The 22,503-nt window shown below is 37.3% G+C and overlaps 1 protein-coding gene across 3 annotated transcripts in view; it reads right to left on the bottom strand.

Annotated features, from left to right (window-relative positions):
• FRMPD4 (FERM and PDZ domain containing 4) overlaps positions 1–22,503 on the bottom strand; it is a 290,259-nt gene that overhangs the window by 48,377 nt on the left and 219,379 nt on the right. Inside the window, exons 3-5 of one of the 3 annotated variants that reach the window (XM_064708459.1) lie at positions 15,991–16,151; positions 15,641–15,718; positions 13,789–13,891 (exon numbers count right to left, since the gene is read on the bottom strand). In XM_064708459.1, coding sequence (XP_064564529.1) covers positions 13,789–13,891; positions 15,641–15,718; positions 15,991–16,151 — 342 coding nt within the window. The remainder of the gene's footprint in view (positions 1–13,788; positions 13,892–15,640; positions 15,719–15,990; positions 16,152–22,503) is intronic. The other 2 variants (XM_064708469.1, XM_064708478.1) reach the window with 2 other exon arrangements.

Raw genomic sequence — 22,503 nt, forward strand, 5'->3', positions numbered from 1 at the left:
TTTAGTATTTAGTCAATAGACTATAATTTCTGTGGAATATATTGAAGAATGTGAAAATATTTGAAAATGTACAGTAGCTATTCAAAGAAGATATTACACACTGCCCTTTGATAAAACATCATCTTTCTAATCAAGGGATTAGTAAGTAAACTGTTGCTTGAATAAAAAAAAAAAGTTTTAGATCAGTAAATCCTATCAGATTAAGGCAGTCATGCCTTATCAGTCATGACCACAGTACAACCAAACCAAATTATTACTTCTTCTTACTGTTTTCTGACATCCAGAGCTATGATTTCAAAAACAGAATTTCAGTGCAGAAAAAAAAAAAATAGTACTGAAATACACTGTAAACTGTGTATGTTCAGTATTGTGTACCAGAAAAGTAACTCCATATCATCCTGTATTTGACTTCCACTGAAAAACCAGGTCATGAGCCCCAGTGAAATAATACATACCTCAAAAAAACCGAACAAAACACCAATCAAATAAAAGAAAGAAAGTGAAAAAAAAAATAATAAAAAAAAGTCATGTCCTACATAGCATCAGTATGTGGTGAGGCTGCAAGTCAGAAGACATCCAGCTGTGGGCAAGCCTTTGAAAGGCTCTGGGCCGCACTAAGTGCAGGTAGACAGAACACAGGCATGGGTGACAGTGAACAAGAGCCCAAGAGCAGAAATTCACTGCTGTAAGAGAGAACTACTTATTTTTTCCTCCTTCCTGGAAAACTCGCATCTTCCCAGAAAGGGCTGATAGTCCCAAAGGAGTAAGTACAACTCCTGAAAGTCCAGATTCAGGTATGAGATAAAACAATATTACTACTCTGATGCACTCCCAGATCCAAGACCAACACACAACTTATATCTGACTTAGTCCAAGCTTCCTGGCTAAGCGTTGTTGGTAGCTGTTTTGTAAAGGCCTTATGTTATGCTTGAGCTATAGAACATCTTTGCAAACAGATACAAGTTTATAACTTAAAGACTTGAAATTATGAGGAATGAGCACAGCTTTCTCTATCTCTTATCTTTCACAGTGTTATTAGCTGTGGTTTCTTAGGACTAGACTGGACTCTTTTATCAAGCTGAAAAGATACCTGCTATCCCAGTTTTTCTTTGTTCAGATAAAGCTGTCTTGATCTGTCCTGCAGCAAGCTAACTAGGCTGACTTTCTTATGAATCTCATAAAAGAGGAAACTTGTGGTTAATTTTTGCTGCTCTTCCCAAACTACACCCAATTACCAGCACACTTTCAGGAATGGACAGCACTGCAGACCTTCTAGGGTTATATATAAAATTTATATTGCCTCCCTACTCCCACTTGATATTCTTATTCTTTTTATATCCATTTTATATTCATTCTATTACCTACAATGTACTGCTCTGAAAGGTCAGATTCAATGAATTATTTAATGCCATTGCAAACTGAGGCACGAACTGTTGTATCTTAACAGTCACTGGTAGTTTCACCCTAGGCTGAGCTTCATTATGTGAGCCAAGGGGATCTAGAGAGAAATGGTCTTGATACCAGCTTTAATCCACTTGCTCTGAGCAACAGGCACAGCCACCCTGCACTTCACCTTGGCCAGCCTTCTTCTGAAACAAAGTTTTTACTACCAGAGGCCATTTTCAACACACTACACTGGGAAACAGCACCTCCCTTGTAATGCCAGCACACAACTTTCAAAGCTCCTTTCCCTAAATTTCTGAACTTCTGGAATTTCACCAGCTATTGCCACATGACAGTGGTTCCATCAGCTAGTGGTGCAAAGACCCAGGTCCAGAGAGAGTCACAAAAATGATCACAGTGCTGGAGCACCTCTGCTATTAAGACAGAATGAGAGAATTGGGATTCTTCAGCCTGGAAAAAGAAGGCTCTGGTAAGATCCTATAGCACCTTCCAATAAATTAAAGAAAGCCTCCAGGAAAGATGGGGACCAACTGTTTAGCTGGGCCTGCTGCAATAGGGCAAGATATTTTAAACTAAGACAACTATGTTTAGAATACAAGGAGGAAATTCTTTACTTCAGGGTGGTAAGGCACTAGAATAAGTTGCCCAGAGAAGCTATGGATGCCCCATCCCTGGCACTGTTCAAGTTTAGATTGGAAGGGCCTCTGAGCAACCTGATCTAGCGGAAGATGTCCCTGGCCATTGTGGGAGGTTGGAACTAGATGATCTTTAAGGTCCCTTCCAATACAGACTTCTCTATTATGTGCTTATTTTGTCATCCTTAAGTACCAGCTTTGCCATGACCTCCAGTCTGCCCTTCTGAACTTGAACTCCTCAGCCTCTCACAGGAAATGGAGTTCCAGTTGCTGCCTTACTTAGAAAAGCCTCATGATAACATCCTCTTCTGTAGGTGAGACAATCTCCAAAGGCATCAAATTAAATGTATTGTGTATCTTTAGCAAAATTTATGCAGTACCTATCTCTCTCTCTCTCCCCATAGGTAACCTGTATATCCTATGAACCCCATAAAACTAGTAATACTCATAAAATTATAGGTGTTATAAAAATACCCTCTGTCGCCATATTTACCCATTTTAAAGTGTATTTTTCTTGTAAAAAATAAATGAAACATGATTTTTTTTCTACTGGAGAGAATCACAATGACATGGTAGAATTTGCACCTTTTATTTATCAGTTTTAGGTTGAGATAAAGGAAATGTTTCAAAGAAATATTTTAAAACTGTCTAAGCAATTCTCCTTTATAACAGCTTGGCTGTACAAACCATGTAAAATGGTCATGACAAACCATGTTAAATGTCAAGACAAGATTTTGTGTAACATGAGCTGCAGAACCTCAAGATCTTGTTTCTAAGTAACTCATAAATCCCAAATCCATTATAATAGAGCTTTATGAATCATATTCCTCTCTCTCCACACATACACACAAACATGTGCAAATGCCTGCATACAAATGTAGAATATACACTGCATGCTTATGGCATGTTATTTGTCCAATAAATAATCCTAAATCTTACATTAGCAAACTATATCCTCAGTCTGTATATCTGGGAGCATAAATTATGGAATTTCCTCTTTGCCCAAAAAAACATGGTTGCTAAAGTATGTGCTGAATTTTCTTCCTCTCTCATATGTCAGTGTGGTACAGTTCCTTCCTTAAACCCATGGCAGTTTGAATGAATTATTGATGAACTCAAGCCTTCTGCTGGACACTGCAACATGACTGTAATTGGTGTAGAACACTAAGAAATTGATTCAGTACTTTTAAAGGGGAAAAGGAAGCAGTATCTTTACTAATGCAGTTGTCCTAACATTTAATTAAAGACTTTGAACACAAATAGAATGTCAGATGAAATGCAGAACAAAAGAGTATTTCTGGTCACAAAAGTATAATTTCCATGTAAAATTGAGCAGTAAGGAGAATGACACAAGATAAAAAATTAAAAAGAATATTGATTACAAACTCAATTAATTGTTTTAATTTTTTGCTGTCTTCCAACATGGAGAGTTTTTGCTATTTCTCTTGATAAACTCAGGCAGATGATATTTTCCTTTTAAGTCTCTGACACACTTAAATGACACACAGAAAACAATATTGAGAAGAAAAGATGAAGTATGGAATGAAGATTTCAGTGTAATGACTAAACCTGATGCTTCCTATGGTTTTTATGAAATACAGATGACCTTAAGGATTTTCAATTGCTGTAGCAACCAATTTCTTCTACAAAAGAACTGCCTTTTTTGCAGAGTGCTTTCTGAGTAACAGTCCTGCTGAAAAGCTGAAGTGATCATAAAACGTGTGAGTTCCATGATACAAAATGACAAGACCTTTGCCTCTCCTGGAGTCTTATTTGATTCATAAGCTGAACAAATGTGGTTTTAACTAAACCTCCAATCAAACTGAATTACTTTATTTAACAATATAGACAGTGGACTGTGGGGATTTTCCCTTGTGCAGTAAGTAAAATATATGAAGCTTTAGTTGGCATGAGGAGGAATAGGAGCTAAAAGAACAATTAACATTTCAGCACATAATATGTAAGAAATATGCCTTTGGGGAAATGTAGGCTGATGGCAATCTGGTTTTATCTCTGCAGTCTCTCCTTTGGTATTTGCAGTCTCTAGTTGAATATTCTAACTTCTTGGTTTCTCATAACCAGCTTCTTTTTTTCTCAAACAAAGCCAAAGCAAGACTAATACCAACATAATTTGGAAGTCACCTGCTTTGAAATACACCATTTGTCTTTCTTCTCTTCCTGTTGCTGCTTTCAGGAGATTTGTGAAGACTTGGTTGTTAAAAGCCAAGCAAAAAGTCAAACAGAAAATTATGTCTATGGGGAAAAAAAGCCTAGAAAAGCTAAAGTAGTAGCTAAAATACTTCTCTTACACTTCTTGTTATGTGTTGCCTGTAATAAATTACAGATGATCACTTGTCACGTCAGAAATAAAGGAAAAGCTGACTAATAAATCCCAGAGAAATCTATCACATTAAACTGCCTTTTGAAGCATTCAATGTTTTTAAAATTAATTTATTTTTAGCTATATTTATTTTCTACTAGCTTCTACTAGTTTTTGTTTCAAATTAATGAGAAACTGTTTATCTTCTTTGATGTCCCACTGTGACCCTGTCATCCCAATCAGTGGTAATATTTAACTGAATCACTTTGGGGACTAATGAGTCAGAATATATAAAACTGTTCTCTTCCCCTTTTAACTAACCCCCTGATTGGGCACATCAGGCAGAGTTAGAAGTAGATAATCTCTTGACAATTTGGGCAGTCCGTGTTGGCTGCACTACTGCTAAAATAAAAATATCTAATAATGTGTTCGAACTTTTCTAGTCCATCAGCCAACACAGAAGTCCTCACAACATTTCTATTCCAACTACATTAATATGACAAAAGCTAAGAGAGACTGTGAATCACAAAATTATTCTTCTTGCAGGGAAACAGGAAAGAGAAAGGACTTGCTTGTGACAGTCTTAAACCTTTTGATCAGATTTTTAGAAAAGCTTCAAAAATCCTAAAAATCAGGCCTTGCAAACACACAAAAAAAGAAGTCAGAAAAAAAATCAAAGTCAATTGCACTGAAAGCCAGATCCAATTATTTTACAAAACAATTAAATCTAGACATCTCTCAATCAAAAAGGAGTCACAGAGAGTTTCGTCAGACTAGGATTCAGAAAATCATATGAACATAGAATTTCCTGAGCTGGAAATGATCCACAAGGAGCACTGAAGTCCAGCTCCTGCCCTGCACAAGACCACCCTAAGAATCACACCATGTGCCTGGAAGTGTTGTCCAAACATCTCTTGAACTCTGTTAGGGTCAATGCTGTGGCCCTTCCCTGGAGAGCCTGTTCCAGTGCCCAGTCACTCTGTGTGAAGAACTTTATTCTTATATTGAGTCTCAACCTCCCCTAGCACAACATCAAGCCTGTTTTTGTCTCTTTGCCCCTTCCAATCTAGTTCAACTATTATATATTCACTTAGGTACTTTCTCATCTCTACTATTTTTTGTGCTTTTCCAACTCCTTAGACAAACTACAAGTTATAGGTTTCAAGCACTGACATACCTAAGATGTCTCTGGCAGACGGAAAGGCAACATTGCCATGAGAGAAGGAATATGAAATGGAAGTGAAAGTGGACCCTAATGTTCTGAGGGACAGCCACCTTACAGACACACCCCACTTCAGGAAGCACCATTCTTCATTTTATTTTACTTTATAGACTAAATGTCATCTGGAAAATAAATAGAATTGTGAAAGTAAAAACTAACTCTGGAAGGAAGGAAGACACAGGATCAGCCTGCCACAAAGCTAGAGAAAGATATTGTCATCTTCAGGGACTCCTGATTCAGCTTCCATTATGCAATTCGTTAAAATTAAACTGTTATAGCTGTGGATCATGGAGTACCAACACCTCTCCATGACATTTTTCTCTGAGTAGAGTTTTACTCATTTACAGTCACTCTCCTTATGTCCTTCCCACCCAAGGGAGTGCTGCTTCCACCTTGACAGGGGAAAAAGCCTGAAAACTAAAGATACTTCAAATTAGTGGAAATATACAAGACATTGCAAATTGGTCACAGTCCTTTTATCCCTCTCTCTCAGCAGTTTAAATTGCCTTTTACCTCCTATGAACACTGGTGCATGTAAAACTGCCACCTTCAAAACAGCATTCCTTACAGGGAGGCAATGCAAATACCTTTCTCTCATACTATGTACCTGTAGCTGACAGAAGTCTCCAAGGGTCAACTTACATAACCATAAAAATGTCATGTTTGCCTCTCAGCTCTTGACATCACCTTTGCCATCTTTCTATCAAAATACAGAATTTTAGTATAATTCAGAGAAACTACAAGCCACTTTATTGACAATGCAACCTACATATCAGTGTTTTAAAGAACTACTTCTCTGTCATCCTGAAGCTATTTAGACAGCAGATGAAAATCAGTTAATTTCTGTGATTCATACAGCCGGCACTGGCTCAGGATAAAAGGGAATGCTGATGCCATCACTGGGAAAAGTCACATTGTGAAAGCCTTCCCAAAGCATGACAGGCCCACAACTATCATTTCTTCTCAGAAATGGCTATGTTTTGCCCTTACGATAGCTTCATTAGCTGATGTGTATATGCTGAATTAGTCAGCAACTGACTGGCAGGATCAGGGAGTTGTAAACTTTCCAATGAGGGCAGAAAGACACTTCTGTAAGGACAGAGTTACTTTGTGAGTTCTGTGCATGCAGTGGTGAAGGCATCTCTGTCATCTTCCTACTTCACAGCCACACCATGCTGGCAGCCCCAGGTGCATGGCACAATCCTCTCCTGTCAGCCTATACTGCTTCCTCAGTCCCAGAAACTGTTCTGCAGAGTCTGGTGTTTCCCAAACAGCTCCTGAAACTGTCTCTGGCTTGTGTTTCTGTCCTGTTGTAATGTCTTCAAGACATCCACAGAACATTCAAGTACAAACAGCACAGTGTAAAGGGCTGGCTTGCCCAACATTTTCTTTGAGGATTTGGAAATATCACTTCAAAAGAGACATATAATGCAGTTGGGAAAGAGAAACCTTGCAATTGCAGTAGTTTGACACCTACTCTCCAACCCTCCCTACCCCAAACACGGGAGATTTTAGCTACCTCCTGCTCCATATTCCAACTGGATGCATCCTTTGATGCACAAAGCTTGCATAAACAGTACAAAGAAGGATAAACATCTATTGCAGAGCATGCAATATAAAGGTAATTCATCACATGGAAGCATTGATTCATAATAAACTCAAATCTGGGTGTTCATTTGAATGACTTTACATGGAAACAACTACTCTGAAACATTCCCATCAGTGCATTTGGCTTTAGAGCAAATCTTCCATTTGGGCAAGCCAACACTTTTGTTTAGTTGGATGAGAAGCAATAAGCTCATCAGAGCAAGCTAATGAGAGCAACATTTGCTGGTTCACATCTGAAGAACCAATCAGTACAGTCACTTGTGTTTTGGGCACAGCTGTTCCACATCTCCATTCATGCCCTCGCGTTCCATAAAGCAACTTGTTAAGGAACAGCTGACCTGAAATTCATCACAGCTGACTCCTTTTTCTAGAGAAGAGAGTGAGATGATAACACAACATTTCAAACAGATGACACATTAGCCTCGAATTTTCAAAAAAGGGCCTACACTTGCTGACTCTGAGGGCCATGGTTAACACAAAAAGAAAATTAAGTGTACACAACAAATTAAGATCTCAGCACTCAGAGCATGTGAATTATTAAGGCAAAACCTTTCTAAACCATGTCAGTCAACCTTCTCCCAAGAATAAGCAGGGATATGACACCACGTGATTTGAGACAGGATGGATTTAAAAGAGAACAATGTCCACAGTTGGCATTGATTTTAACAATAGCAAGTAATATCTCTGTACAGCTTTCAGCTCTTACAGGCCTTTGAAAAGGTGGATGGGCATTTCTGAAATGTTAGATTAGTAATTAAAATCTGGAGAAACCTGAATTAGCCTCCAATATATTAGCTCAAGAACAAGAAGCACTACAACAGCCCAGAAAAGAAGATAAATGAGATAATATTAAACATGTGCTCTCACAGATTCAGAGCAAATTTAAAGTATGATCCAGTTATTTCAGTATTATGTTGCAGAAACACCTCAGAAGATAGAAGATATGTATCTAACAATACCCCTCAAGACAGAGGGGAACTGACTTCTCGTATCCTGACTCTGAGCTCCCTGCATGGGCTAGCTGATCAGATGTAGCTAATTAAATGCCCTGGCAGAAAGCTTATCTCCATTGATGGCACTTGTAAAACTCTGACAGATCACTTGGTCCAACATTTTGTCCCTTTGTTCACCATTATGTGTTGAAAACCTAAAACACTACCAATTCATCAATCAGGGCCTGACACAAAGTGGGTACAGCCTCCAGATTCATTTACTGAACTGGGAGTACCTTCAAATTAAAATGTCTGCATGAATGCTTTTTCAGAAAAGCAGTTTTCAAGGTTCATGGTTGCTAAGCAGTATCATAGACAATAGCTTAATATGCTTGATTTTTTCTCTATGATGCTGATGAAGAAAGAATATCTTTAAGAGTAAGTCCGCCAAAATTACTTCAGTATAAGAAAATGTCTAAACTACATCCAGGAACATTTGAAAAGAGTCCTTTTCAGCTGCTGTAAGATGATGATGATGACAGGCACTGTCACTGAGTTCCCTTTTACACTTGCATTTAGCTCTGAGGATGTAGAGTAGTAAAAGTGGTTCCATGACATACACAGAGTCAAATGGGAGTGACAGAATCCTCATTCATTTCACAATGATGGTGAGGAAGGTCAGTATTGATTAAATTCATGTTAGCACTTAAAATGCAACATGCAGCCTAAAATCCTGGAGGGTTCCTTCTCTCCAGTCTTGTGGCAATACACTATTAAACCATAAATTCTACTGCAGAATTGAAAGAATCCTCTAGATCCTCTTGATGAAAACTTGCTGTGACATTAACATGCCAGAGTTATTTCAGAGATGTTTTTGAGTCATTTCTCTTAAATAGAAAACAGAGCCAACAAGAAATAAAAGCCCTTAATGAATTTCACATTTTTCATTTCTTGCTTTGCAATATAGGTATTTTTAGTGGAATTCCAGAGGATATCAAATACTGATTTACTGCTGTTACAGTTGCAAGGAATGGACTAACCTAGCTTAATTTAGCAACCTAGAAGTCAGGTTTCTACTTAAAAATACTTTTCTGTTCTTCTTCTTTAGTCAATAAAGCTTTCGGCAACAGGCTAGCTTTTCCAAAACAAGTATTTCAGATGGATTACCCTCCTCAGATGCCAATTTCTCCTGGATGGCAGCCTGTATAACTATTTTAATTAAAGTGTGAACAAAGTACCACTGCCATGCCACTACTCACTGTTTGGATTATGGAGTAAGCAGTACACTTGTGTGTCACTTAAAATTTCTGTAAAATACCTTGCTAAATAAAAAGACAGTTTACGTATGTTGGGATCCTTGTAGACTAATGCCTACTTAGTGCAATCTAAGAAAAACAAGTTATTCATGATAAAGGAGTTGCCTATAAACAGCTAATAAGGCAAATTACTTGTTAGATGTTTTTCTTTGTTTCAAAAAAAAAAAAAAAGGGTTGGTTAAGCTGATTCCTAAACAGATAAAAATGTAACATTAACCAATGATAATGAAACACATGAACTTCTGAGCTACCAATTAATTGATATCATACACTCATATACCTTATAATATGTAGCGTTGCATTGTTGCTCACCGTCACATAAGGAAAAAATTGCTCCATTGTGCCATGACTTCAATGTTATCTCAAAATACTTTTCGTTAAGTATGTGTGAAAAGCTATAACTCACAGAATCCATATCAGCAGCAAAATAAATCCAACATAAATAGCTCCTGATAAATTTTGAAATGACTGCACTTCAAATACATCCTTTGTATTCTGTTCGCTTGCTACTTGCCTTGACTTGAAGCTTACATTTAGAAAAGTGATCTTGTTTCTTCCTCTTTTTTGAAGTTCTGTAACTGTCTGTCTTGAATGGAATTCCTCTTGACCACAACCTCAAGTGACTTCCATAAAACTGACCTCTCTTTGCAAGAGAAACCATAAACATGACTTCTGAGTTTGTGTTGGAAATAGCTCAGGAGAACAAAATATGGTGCAAAAGCCATTGAACAGCACCCAGAAATAATGAATCCAAGTGCATTTTGTCTGCAAACCATACCTGATTCATATTTCTGCAACCATGGCTTTCAAAGGACAACTTGAACACTAATTAGGTGTTGCCAGGAAAGCAGAGCCAAAAGAATTCAATGGATCAGAATGACCTACAGGGGATATTTATAATGAATGTCCCTGATAATCTCCAGACCTAAGACCTCCTAGGATACAAGAGTGTCACTCATTCTTAAAAAATAAAACAAAATCTCTCACCAAGTTCCTGTTCAGCACCCCCTGGCGTCAGCAGAAGTGGCTATAACAGTTTTCTACTTAAGGAAGATTATTTTCAGTAATGAATGCTTAAAAACCCCACACATAATTAAAATATTACAATGTTATAAAAAGCCAATAGGAAAATTTCTGTATTATGCATTGCCTTTAATTTCTTGAATTTGCTGTAGTAAAACCATTATAAAAAAGGGACTTTCTTGAAAAACTAGTCTATCTGTTTCTTATCCAGTAGGAGTAACAGCTAGACAATGAATTTGGAGCTGATAGGAAAAGGGCTGGAGAAAAAAAAAATTATCTAAAAGAAATTACTCTCATTTATTTTGTGGGCAATTTAGAAATAAAGCTAATTTATTGGTTTGGGATATGCATTTTCCTAACAAAAAAAAAAAAATTATTGACATTTTTCAGTTACCCTTTTTGGTGGAATTTTTAATTTTTTAATATTTTTTTGAAAGTTTTGAATTTTTTTTAAAAGATAGACTTTTTTTGAGAAAGCAGAAATTGCCTCATCCTTTTCTTTTTCTTCAAGCTCATAACTCTTTTCACAAGTTAATTTTCTGACAATGTTTTATTGGAAAACAAATATTGTGTTTCATTAAAAACTCAGTTTAACATTCAAGGTTGACTTAACATCCAACATTTGTGTGTATTTTGCTTGGAAGTTTTGGCTTCCGTAATCCTGGTGAAGTTTGAAGAGAAACCCAAGAGAAACAGAGAAGCTGTACCTGCCCAGGCAGGGATGGGGTTTGCCAAGCTCAGTGAGCACTGAAACTTATCCAGGATGGATGAAGGATAAAAAAAAGGGTCTCTACAACCACAATAGCAGTGAAAGCCAAGGGAAGCACAAACTTACTGCTAAATTGAGTGGGTATCCTGATGAAGGATACTGAACAAGCTCAGACATTTGATGCTTTCTTGGCTTTGGCCTTTAGTGGCAAGGTCGGCTATCCTGGTCCCTGAGCTCAGTGACAGAATTTAGGGAACGGAGGCAGACAAAGGCTGGATTAGGGATTGCTTAGGTAAGAGTGACATTCACAAGTCCATGGGCCAAGATGGGATGCATCTAAAGCTGATAAAGAAGTTGGCTCATGTTTTTTTGAAAGGCCACTGGTTAGGAACTGAAACATCTACCCAGTGTGGTTGCAAAATCGCCATATTTTGAGATATTAAAGACTTGATTAGACAAGTGCTGAGCAGCCACATCTAACTTTGACACTACCTGGCCTGGAGCAAGAGGTTAGACTGGATAACCTCTAGAAGTCTCCTCTCAGTTCTTCTGTGCTTTTGTGATTATGCCCATTGTGTAACCCATGCATTTAAAACACCTTCAAGATACTGATCACTGCTACCTGCAGGAAAACAAGATTTCAAAACTTCTGCCATGCACATTGAAAAATACAGATGCATTGAAAAGTTGTAAATATATCTAGTCCATGTGAAAACCTTCAATTATACAGAAGAGATTCACTATTTCATTGGTGTAAAGAATTGCTTCTGCTGTGGTGTCAGGACTGCTCATTGACAGTGTCTAGTCATTCCAGGCATGCCCACCAGCATGAAAAGAAAACTCTTCTTTTCAAATGCTGTAACATACAACCCCAGTATATTTCACTCCCAAATTTCATCAAAGAATGAATCTTTGTCAAAATCCCAACAGTGGACAGGTTTTGAGAGCAGAGGTAAAATTACAGTAAAAGAAAAGCATCACCTAAAGCTTTCCCTGGAATGAAACAACACTTAATTTGACATTACTTATGTAGTCAATGTAATTGGGAAGGGTGACATTCTAATTGAGTATCTCATTTGAAGGCAGACAGAGAGTCGACTATACAATAAATTAAGTTGGTCTCAGGTCTAATCAGTCTGTTTTCCTTGCTGTTATTACTACATATAGCTAGAAGCAGCAAATGAGATAGAGAACCTAACTTTGCTTAATATCAAAGAATCAGGGAAAGAATGAAGAAGACAATATTACTGCTTTATTGAGAAACAGAGACCTCAGAAATGGGTATAAGACCATTTTTGAGGCTTATACCAGTAGTCAACACAGATTACAAGACAGAATTTTATTAGGAGCAGGACAATTCTTTCAGTTTGAGGAGTCTACTCATCACAAAAAGCTCTTAGCAAGTTTTGTTTGTTAGTTGACTTGCAGATTAACACATTTTGAAAAAAATCTCAAAATATAGTTTAATCCCACCTAACACAGATGAAGGCTGTCAGCATTGCTGGCATTTTTATACCATTTCTGCACCATCTTTGGAAGTTTTTTTTCAGCTAAATCCCCAGTAAACGAGCAGCTGTTTGCAGGAAGAGTATAACTGCTGTGGCACTTCCTGGCCAAATTTCTGTAAACAAATGTGACTTTTCAAAATTACACAGGTTACAGTGAAAATGCTGATAGCTCTAAGTTTTGAGAAGAGGTACCTGTACCATTAAAACCTGAGCATCTCTCAGGAATCAACAAGACCCACAATTCAGAGTTTACACCAATGGGAAGAATACAGAAATAGAGCTGGGTGCTGTTCCATGGTGTTGGCACCATATTTTGTTCTCCTGAGCTATTTCCAGCACAGGTACAGGTACTGGAATTTAAGTTATTAATTCTTAAGTTTATTTTTTAGTTACTTGCCATTTTTCTGTGCAATGCACTAACATTTCTTGTTACTCCAAAAGCAAAATTTGTTATATGAATTGCAACGCATTTTTTTTATATCCTTAGCATTAATCAGTCACTGTCCTTCCTTTCCTTCTACATCCCATTAAAAATACTGACATTTCTCCTTTCCTGTATTATCCCCAGCCACTTTTTTTTTTGTCTTCTTCTCTTTCCTGCCTGCTTCTTTCACACAAACTCACCTACCTGCATTCCACTTAAACATTTTTTGAGCTTCTCTATATACTTACATGCATTCATTCACTCTCAAGAATCACCCTACCACATTTTCTTTATTCTTCACATAAGACAAACCTGACTTAACTTTCTTCATGTGAAAAGTGAACAGTAATGCAACAGTGAGTGGAACTTCCATGCTTCAGGAATCATCTTTTCAACAATCCATACCAAAAAAAAAATTAATACCAGGAAAATACTATTCCTCTTTTGATACTCAAGTACTCTGGAGCTACTCCTGGATGGTTTTATACCTTTTCAGCTACTCAGATGACATTTTAAGAGGACACTTCATTTAAACACTAAAATAATACATCATTCTTCATTATAACTAAAGCAAAATTATTTTCTCTTTTCTCAGCCATTGGAAGGCAAGACTTGCTGTACTACTGAATGACTGCACAAGGCAATAAGTCACTGGGTTTGTAGTTTAAGTGACAGGACATCCACTACCTGACAAGGTCGATGACTCTCTCCCTTGGAGCAGTGCTGACTGGCTCATCATTAATCATTATGATCTGGTCCCCTGGTATAAGCTTTCCTTCAGAGGGGCCGCCTGCAGACAAATGAAGAAAGAAAAAAAAAAAAAAAAGCACAGGTTAGCAGACCATTGTAAACACATAGATACTGTTGTTCATATACTACAAGTGTGTTTTTTCTTCAGCTAATGACATTTTTACACTATTTCTGACGTTACCAGTACTCCCTCACCAGGAAAGTCTTGCAAGCTAGTGGTTTAGAAGCTTCTACTGAAGTTCCTCAAGTTCTAAACCTGTATCTAACCACCTGAACTAAAGGCTTAGTTTTCTGAAGGGCCAGAAGGACCCATAAGCCATGGATTTATGCACCCTTTAAGTTGTGATCAACCATATTTTAATCATCCTTGATCAATGTTTGTCTGATATTTTGTAAGACCACCTTGAGAAGGATTTCTTGTCTTGTGAACAAATGATCCTGTTTATCTGCTGTTAAAAAAAGGAAGTCTATTTACATGGTAAATATACCAGATCTTCCTAGTTGCAATACATTTTCCTGTCCCAGGCAAAGTAACACCAGAGAACATCTTATTCCTTTTTCCTATGAAACATCACTCACGTATTTGAATGTCATTCACAGGTGTCTCCTATATTTGTCTTTTCTAGGCAAAACAAACCTGTTTTCTTCAATTGGAGACAGAAAGTTTTGATACTCCAGCTGCTTGAACCTCTTTTCTGCTGGATTCCTACCACTTGATGAACTCGGGTACATCTAAAAGCATTGCCACTTTCAGTTAGACATGAATATTTAGCATTAGTCTGAATAGACAATCAGTCATTTATATGTCTATGTGGTTTGGATTCTGGCACTGCTGAAATGCACATTGAGTGCATTGTATTGTATAAAATGCACATATTACTTTGTTTCTCAGCACAATTACATGCCCAGAAGTTGATGTGACATCACAGTTCCTAGTGTAGAGATATATCCTCTCTAGTCTTTGTCTTTACACTCTGCAATGATGATACATAAAAACCAAATAATATTACCATTATGAAGATAAAGTCTAAAAATAAAATGTTTCATCATCAAAACAAATTCACTGAACAACTGAGCTAATGCTGATCCTTTCCTGTTTGCTTTGAAAACTTTACTCCACTTCCATATCCTGCATAAATGAATACAAATCCATGTAGGAGAATGTTGTCCTGAGCTCATGTTTCCTCTTATTCACTCAGAACAGAACATAGTAAACACATTTTCTAAATTTTAACATAAAACTACATTAATAATGCCAAGTTGAGAGAAATGAGCTGTCTGGATCTGGTTCAAATATTACACTGCTCACTTCATGTGAAAGCAATACAAATGTAATCAATGCACACACGTTGGTAAATGACATCAGAACTTCACAGAGTCGATTTTGCCTCTCTCTGCTCTGCTCTCTGTGGGGGTTCTGGAGAACATATCGAACAGGAGCAAAGTCAAATCCCTGCCCTTGGCTGCAATTTTACATAACAGCTGGACTTTTGAGCATAGAGACAGGAACCTGTGATTTGGGAAACAGATTATCCCAGGTCTGCTTCCTTATAACTTCAAAGAGATCACAATCCTCACTAATTTTCACTGCAGGTAAGATGTTTGGGAATATCTTTTGACGTGGCTTTTAACCATATAGTTATACAGATGCATTTATTAAAGAAAAAAATCCAGCAGTAACATCCTTTTTTTTCAGAAAGAGATATTGTTTTTAGAAAACTAGCTTTCTTTGGGAAAGTGATGGTGAGAATGAAAAATATGCAAGTTTTAATCTCAGAACTCAACATACCTCTTGAAAATGCTGATTCAATGGTAATGAAGGTGACAGCAAACCAATGTAAAGATACCAGGGAGAAGACCTTCTTTCCTTGAATGAAATGGGTTAACTTTTTTCAAGCAAACAATAGTAATGGCTCTGAGCAGTAACTCCAAACTGGCTTTTTGCCAATTCATTTATGTAATGTTCAAAAATGAGTGTGAAGAAGGAAACCACTGGGTAAAACAAGGCTAGAAATCATATCTAGTATTTGTGATTACTTTGCCTGCCTGAATATTTCAACAGTTTCAAATTTGTAGCTGCATTTCATCTTAGTAGCCTAAATCAAAGTTTTCTTCTAGGGTCAGTTGGGGAAAACATACCTGGTGTTACTGAGCGTACAACAACTGGCTTTTCACTACCAGCCACAAACCCAAATCCTAGCACAGGATCCCTCCTCATTTCCACTTTCCGAGGGGCTGGAGGGGTTATTTGGCAGCTCTCTATTCGAGGGTCTTCAAATGTGGCTGATTGTGTCATGTGACTGTGAAAAAAAATAAAAGATGGAAAAAGGAAAAAAATCATTAAAACATGGTTTTGTGGTATCTACTTGAGCCAAGCAATTTGTGCAACGATATGAGATGAATATCTGAAACGTTCTCACTAGAGGAACTAAAGCATCAACTTAATAACTTTCTATTAGATTTTCTTATGCATTAAGTAATAATGCTGCTGGCAGGTCTCAAATAATAATCAATAGTATCAGGCTTTAAAGAGGTCTCTTTTTGACAGCACACATTAAATCATATCCCATATATGAAAGAAAAACAACCTGATAATAAAGCCTTTGTCATCTGTGCCTGAATTTTTCACCCTTCCCTTTTTGGAAGGGAAAAATAATAGTAGTGACCTACTCATAACATAAAACTCAACAATTAGAATCTGTCAGACTTTTTAAAAAGAGAACACACATTTTAATTAGGGGATCTAACATGTTAAGCAAGTTTCTGAGCTGAATCCTCTCCCTTCCTGTGGCATCCATAACAGCTCAATATTTGCTATTTGGATAAACTATCTGAAATAATTTTAAAATGTTTCAGGGCACAAACAAACAAAAAAATCAAGAAAATATATTTATGTGGAATTACTAAAATACTTTGCTTTCTTCTGTGTGTTATGACAAAGCCTATTTATTGTACCTAGAAGAAAAAATTCTCATTGCTGGAGGGAAAGATCTTGAGTTTTCAAGCAGAAAATAGAAAGGATGAAAGCTATCCAATGTCCCATATCCGTGAAATAGGTAACAGCTTAAAAGCATAAAGATTTTAAATTAACATTAATAAACGCTGAAATGTGGCTGATGCTGTACACAGTCAGAACCAAAACATACTTTGCAAATTCCACACAATATCTGGAGTCCACACTGAATCACAGCTACCAACTCCCAGTGCCAATCAGACAGACAAACAGACCACTCCAGTGTCATACCCCAAACACCATCCATTGAACTCATGTGCTTCAGGATACCAAACCACCACTGCAGGCAACAAGCAATATCTGGTCAGCACAGTACAAAGATTTCAGGTCATGGCATCAACTCGGTGCAGTCCTGAGAGACCTCAGATAGTATTTGTTTTAAGTTGCCTGACCAAGAGTTAACTCTTTTTTTGCCTTCAAGAGACTGCAAGTCTGCAAGTGCTGAATGACTCTAGCTCCTGGTAAATAAATAGACAAATGGGGGAAGCCAAGTCCCAGCCCCACCCACAGAGAGGGCACATGCTCTGAGAAAGGTAACAACCTTGTGCCCAGCCTGAGAACTCTGAAATGCCCATCAGGGAGGCAGATTCATTACAGCATTAGGCAGTATCTTCCATTGGTGTCCTCATGAGTAATTAACAATATGAAAGTCATATATTTTACATATAACATAAACTGAGAGTTAAGGGACATACTGTGCAACCAGCATTGTTGCTCTCACCACCTGTCCCTTTTCCATCTGTGAATACAACACCCTGAAGAACTCCAAACTGGCAGTCCATAAGGAGAAAGGTATCATTCAGAGATCTGTTTTCAGCATCAATGACACGCAAAAACTTCTCTGATATTTCCCCAACACATACACCTTGGGCATGACATCAATTTACTTTCTCTCCATGGTCTGCTTCATTACTGATACACAGAAGAACAGCAAAATCTCAGTAAACTCTCAGTGGGAGTCTATTTCTGTTACTGGATTTTTCTAGGACTTTTCTTCAAAGAAGCTTTCTATCCCTATGACTAGATTCAGTCTGCCTAAGAGTAACATGCTGTCTTTTTATGCATATGATCAGAGGCAGCAGAAACTACTCCCTTACAAAAATAAGAGAGCAAGAGAATATCTCTGTGCTCTCTTAATACATGCATGAGGTGAGGTCAGCAAAGTACTTGTTTTTTACCAGCTAGAGCATCACATCTGATACTTCATTCTCTTCCTCCTCCTCCTGTTCCTCCAGCTTTTGTAAATTTATTTAAAATAAACTTTCTATTTTGTTTTTCCAATGAACTGTTAGAAAACCCAGATAATTATACACACAGACCCTTTAAGAAATCTATCTTCAACAACTCCCAGGCACCTCCTCTCCATAAATTCCTATTTATGGTTTGTGCTTCTAGATATTCAAACATTTTTTCTTTCTAATGAGACAATTTCGGAGGTGTCACTGGTATTTGAAAAACTATCTATTTCAACTTGAGAAATTTTTTTGGTAGAGAAGACAAAACTCTGCATTTTTTTACCTCTCTTTGATGACAGCCTCACAAAGTTAACTTTCCATAAAGCTAGGATAATCTATTTAATAATTTTTTCCTAATAGCTGTTTCCATTTTTGGGGCACTACAAGCCCAAACAGAAAGTGCCTTCTGTCCCAAAGAGAAAATACCATATTTACAAGCAATATGAAAATACTGCTTGAGGCTTTGAAAACTACTTCCATTGTGCTACTACATTGTACTTCCTCTGTCTTCTAACAATTTTGCAATCTGTTTTAAAAAGGAAAAGCCTCAAAACAGCCTCAAACCCCCCCAACAAACAGCAGCACTTCACATAACAAATTCTAAGAGCAGGCAGAGATTTGCTTAAGAGAGCAGCCCTGCTCCTGGAAGCTCCAGCCCTTGCCTTGGCTGGTGCTGAGGATCTGCAGCAGTACAGCATCAGTTATTCAAAGCCTAAGCAAGAGGATCAGCCAGGAGCAGTCCATCATGATTCTGAGAGGCACAGCAGACACTATTGATTTTTAAGGTTATCCACCTTGGAATACATCAACTAAAAAGACTGCAGCTCACACTTCCACAGCTTGCTGCATCAGATATTCTTGTGCCATTCAGTATGTTGGGGGTGTACTTCAAGAGAGTAGCAAGATGTATAAATATGATCCCAGAAGAGATCAGATGAATGCTCAAAGCTTTTTGTGATGGTACATTGACAAACCTGCTTCCTCCTGTGGTTAGTTCATTATTGAGATGCCAGTTGTGATACCACAGTTCAGGACTAATTTGAATTATGCATTAATTGGAGGTATTTGATCTCTGTCTCAGCTATGAAAAATATTAACTTCTGTAGAATAACTATGCTACGAGTTCTAAACCAGAATCTAATAAGCTTGGACTCAAAAAAGCCACTATGGAGAACCCTACCTAGAATGTCCCTTATACTGTGCAAGATCTTAGAAGAATAACTGCAACACTACAAACTTGCTATTTGCTTCAAACATCTTAAAAAATGTATTTATATACATTTAGATACAGTTCTTACATCATAGCTAAAGATTTACTTTTCTCAAGGAAAAATGGGAGAAAAGAAAAAGCCTAAGATTTTAAATATGAACTGTTCTTTCCATGTACACAAAGTCAAGCTGTCCTTAAATTGCCTTTTCAAAGAAAGACACTTCTTTCCTCCCATTTTCAAGCTGAGATTAGTCCCTGCTTTGCAAAAGGCCATCTTCTCTGATGCACTCATGTTGTCAGCAGTGGGAGACTGCTGCCATATGAAGGAGAAAAATTCTTAGAGAATTTCTTGAACAGAGATTTTATATACCAGGCTCTTCTGAGAGATAAACTACCAGCTACGGAAAATTATAGCAGAAGTGCAATCATAAGCACCTACTCTCAAAAACCCTCTGTGGAAACTGCTCTAGCCAATATAGAAGGTAACAGGGGAAATGAGAGAGGAGGCATCTGAGCGAGCATGCACCAACACAGAGCAGAATAGAGACATTGCAGGGTGGCATAAAATTTGTGTGCACACTTGCCCACAAAGGGGCCTACAGTGAGCAAAGGAGGAAGAAAATTAGGAAAGAAAAACACCCTGGGGAGCACTGATCAGCTGCATCAGGCAGCTAGCACCTGCAAACACAATTCAGAAGCCCAGGACATTATGAGGAGCCTAATTTATCATTTGCATATCCAAATTCATGCTTGGCTTAGTCAGAGGTGTAGTTTAAGACTGACACTTTGAATCTTCACATAATTAGCTTCAAAGTTATTAAATTGGTAATATTTTACCATGGAAACTTTCCTAGCATTGTCCTTATTTAAATTAGAGGCTGAATAATCAAAGAAATATATAAACAAAGACTGCAATCGAGAGCTTGATTTAATAGTGCTTAATAGTAATTAAAAGCAAAATGTCTGAGTACAATGCTTTTTAGCCTTTGCATTTTGATATGTCATTCCCTGACATGTCAGAAGGTTTTTTTGACAAAAAAATGGAGTTTTCATTTCCACAGAAAAATGCTTAGAGCTTTAACTCTTCTAAGAAACTGAAAACTATGGTATGAACCAGCAATCCTAATATGATAAACATTATTTTAGAAATAAGTAACAACCAGAACAACTTTAGCTACATTCTGCAAAGACTTCCAAAAAGAAAGCAGAAAAAGCAATACCTCAAACTGAGTTGAATACAGCTGCACACCCACAAACTCTAAAACAACTGTAATCAATCAGCTGTTGCATCATATTTGGACAGGGTGGAGACATGCTGCTTTCAGGTATCTCATTTCATATTTCCCTTTTACAGTTTGTTTCAATTACTTCACAGGTTAACACCAGCTTGCAGTTTGGGGGTGTTTAATCCTTTGCTTTTAAATAGTTACGGTATTTCTGCTATACAGATAGATTTACCTAAAAAATAGACTCTTTTTCAATTGAGACACAGCAGGTGTAAACTTGGTCAATGACAGAGAAGAGTCTGTGGAAATGTCAAATCACTCACAGACTGATGAGTGGAAGTGGGCAAGGAGGATGGAGATAAGGACTTTTTAACAAAGGTTGAATTGAGAAATAACAAAACCACTTCAAATTGTTGAGCACTGTTAAAATCCTGTCTCATTAATTTGGAGGAGGTGAAGGATCTGCTTTGTTGATTGCAGTTGTGATTTTCAACAAGATCTGTGCAAGTTAAGGACACTGAACAAACTTTCATTTGCAATTATCCGAGTCCCTGCCATGAGTCTCTGCCCATCCTACCCCAAAATAACCTCTTGATACTCTGTGAACTCTATGATACTCCGAGTCTTGGGCTCTGCACTCAAAATTTCCTGGGAGTGGGAAAAGCTATTGTAGCAACACAAGGAAGTAGATTTAATTCTCATTCAATCACTGTTCTTCAGGAATTAGCACTAAGTAAAATGGCTTGAGACTTGAGAGAGATTTATGGAAACTGATAACATGAGCATATTCTGTATTTTCCTGCTTGATAATTTGGAAAGACTACCAAAATAACAATGACAGTTAAAAGAGAACTGTCATAGAGATGAAGAAATATGCAAACCCTCCAGAAAATGAAAAACTCATCTTCGTTAATTTAGCTTAACTAGTAGCTAAATATGAAAAATAATTTCCTTCCTTCCTTCCTTTCTTCCTGGAACCTCTCAGTATATCCCAAGTTAATTTATTTTCTCTAAGAAATCCCCCAAGAATTATTAAGAACTAGGACACAAGTGTCAAAACCATGCATCAACTGCCTTTTACTTGAAAATGATATTTCAAGAAAAAAGTGCGCAAGTAGTTATTACATTGCTCAGTAGAACTGCTGCTCCTACAGAGAATCTGGTGCCTTGACAAACTCTTTTCCTTCATTTTGCAGGAAACCAGAAAATCACTCAAAGCTCTAGAATTTTTTTAGAGATATTCAACAGACAAAAATTTTATTTTTGGTGGTTAAAAAAGGAGTCAACTTTTAACACTTCAAGAAAACATTCCTTCTATTTTCACTGGGTTTTGTGCAGGTGTATATACCAATAATTCAGTATCACAGCCACAAAATGCATCTGGGGCTATTTATCAGATGTTTTTGTTTCTTTCTAGGACTACTTTTTTTGCCCCAGTGTCAATTTTTTTTTTTTAAAGCTTCTTCAACAGTTAAATCTTCCAAAGTCAGGTCATTTTATAACACCCTAGAAAATGTTTGGCATATGCCATCTGGATGAACATATGGTAAAAATGTAATTAGAAAGAAAAAGGTTTGCTGGTTTCAGAAGAAGCTGGTGACAGCTTTTTTGATAAAATTGGATACAGGGAAATCTGACACGTAAAAAAATTTCAAAATCCACTCTTCCACTGTTGGGCATGATCTGCAATCTAAAGCAAGGCAAAGTCAACCAAACTTGCACTGAATAAAACTGACATGAATACAAATTCAGAGAGCTAAGAAGATTTATGCTCAACTTTAGTCAGGCATTGGGGAAAACACACTGAAAATATAATTCACAATGACAATTAGGCCTTATATTATTACATGTGTAATACTTCTGCATTCTGCCTTATTCTATATAGGAATGTCATATATAGGGAAGAAAAAAACCTAGACTTCTATAGTTGAATCCCACAAAGACATGGAAATAAGCCTCAAGCCCCAG

Source organism: Zonotrichia leucophrys, chromosome 1, assembly GCF_028769735.1.
Source record: "Zonotrichia leucophrys gambelii isolate GWCS_2022_RI chromosome 1, RI_Zleu_2.0, whole genome shotgun sequence".
NCBI classification, from domain to species: domain Eukaryota; kingdom Metazoa; phylum Chordata; class Aves; order Passeriformes; family Passerellidae; genus Zonotrichia; species Zonotrichia leucophrys.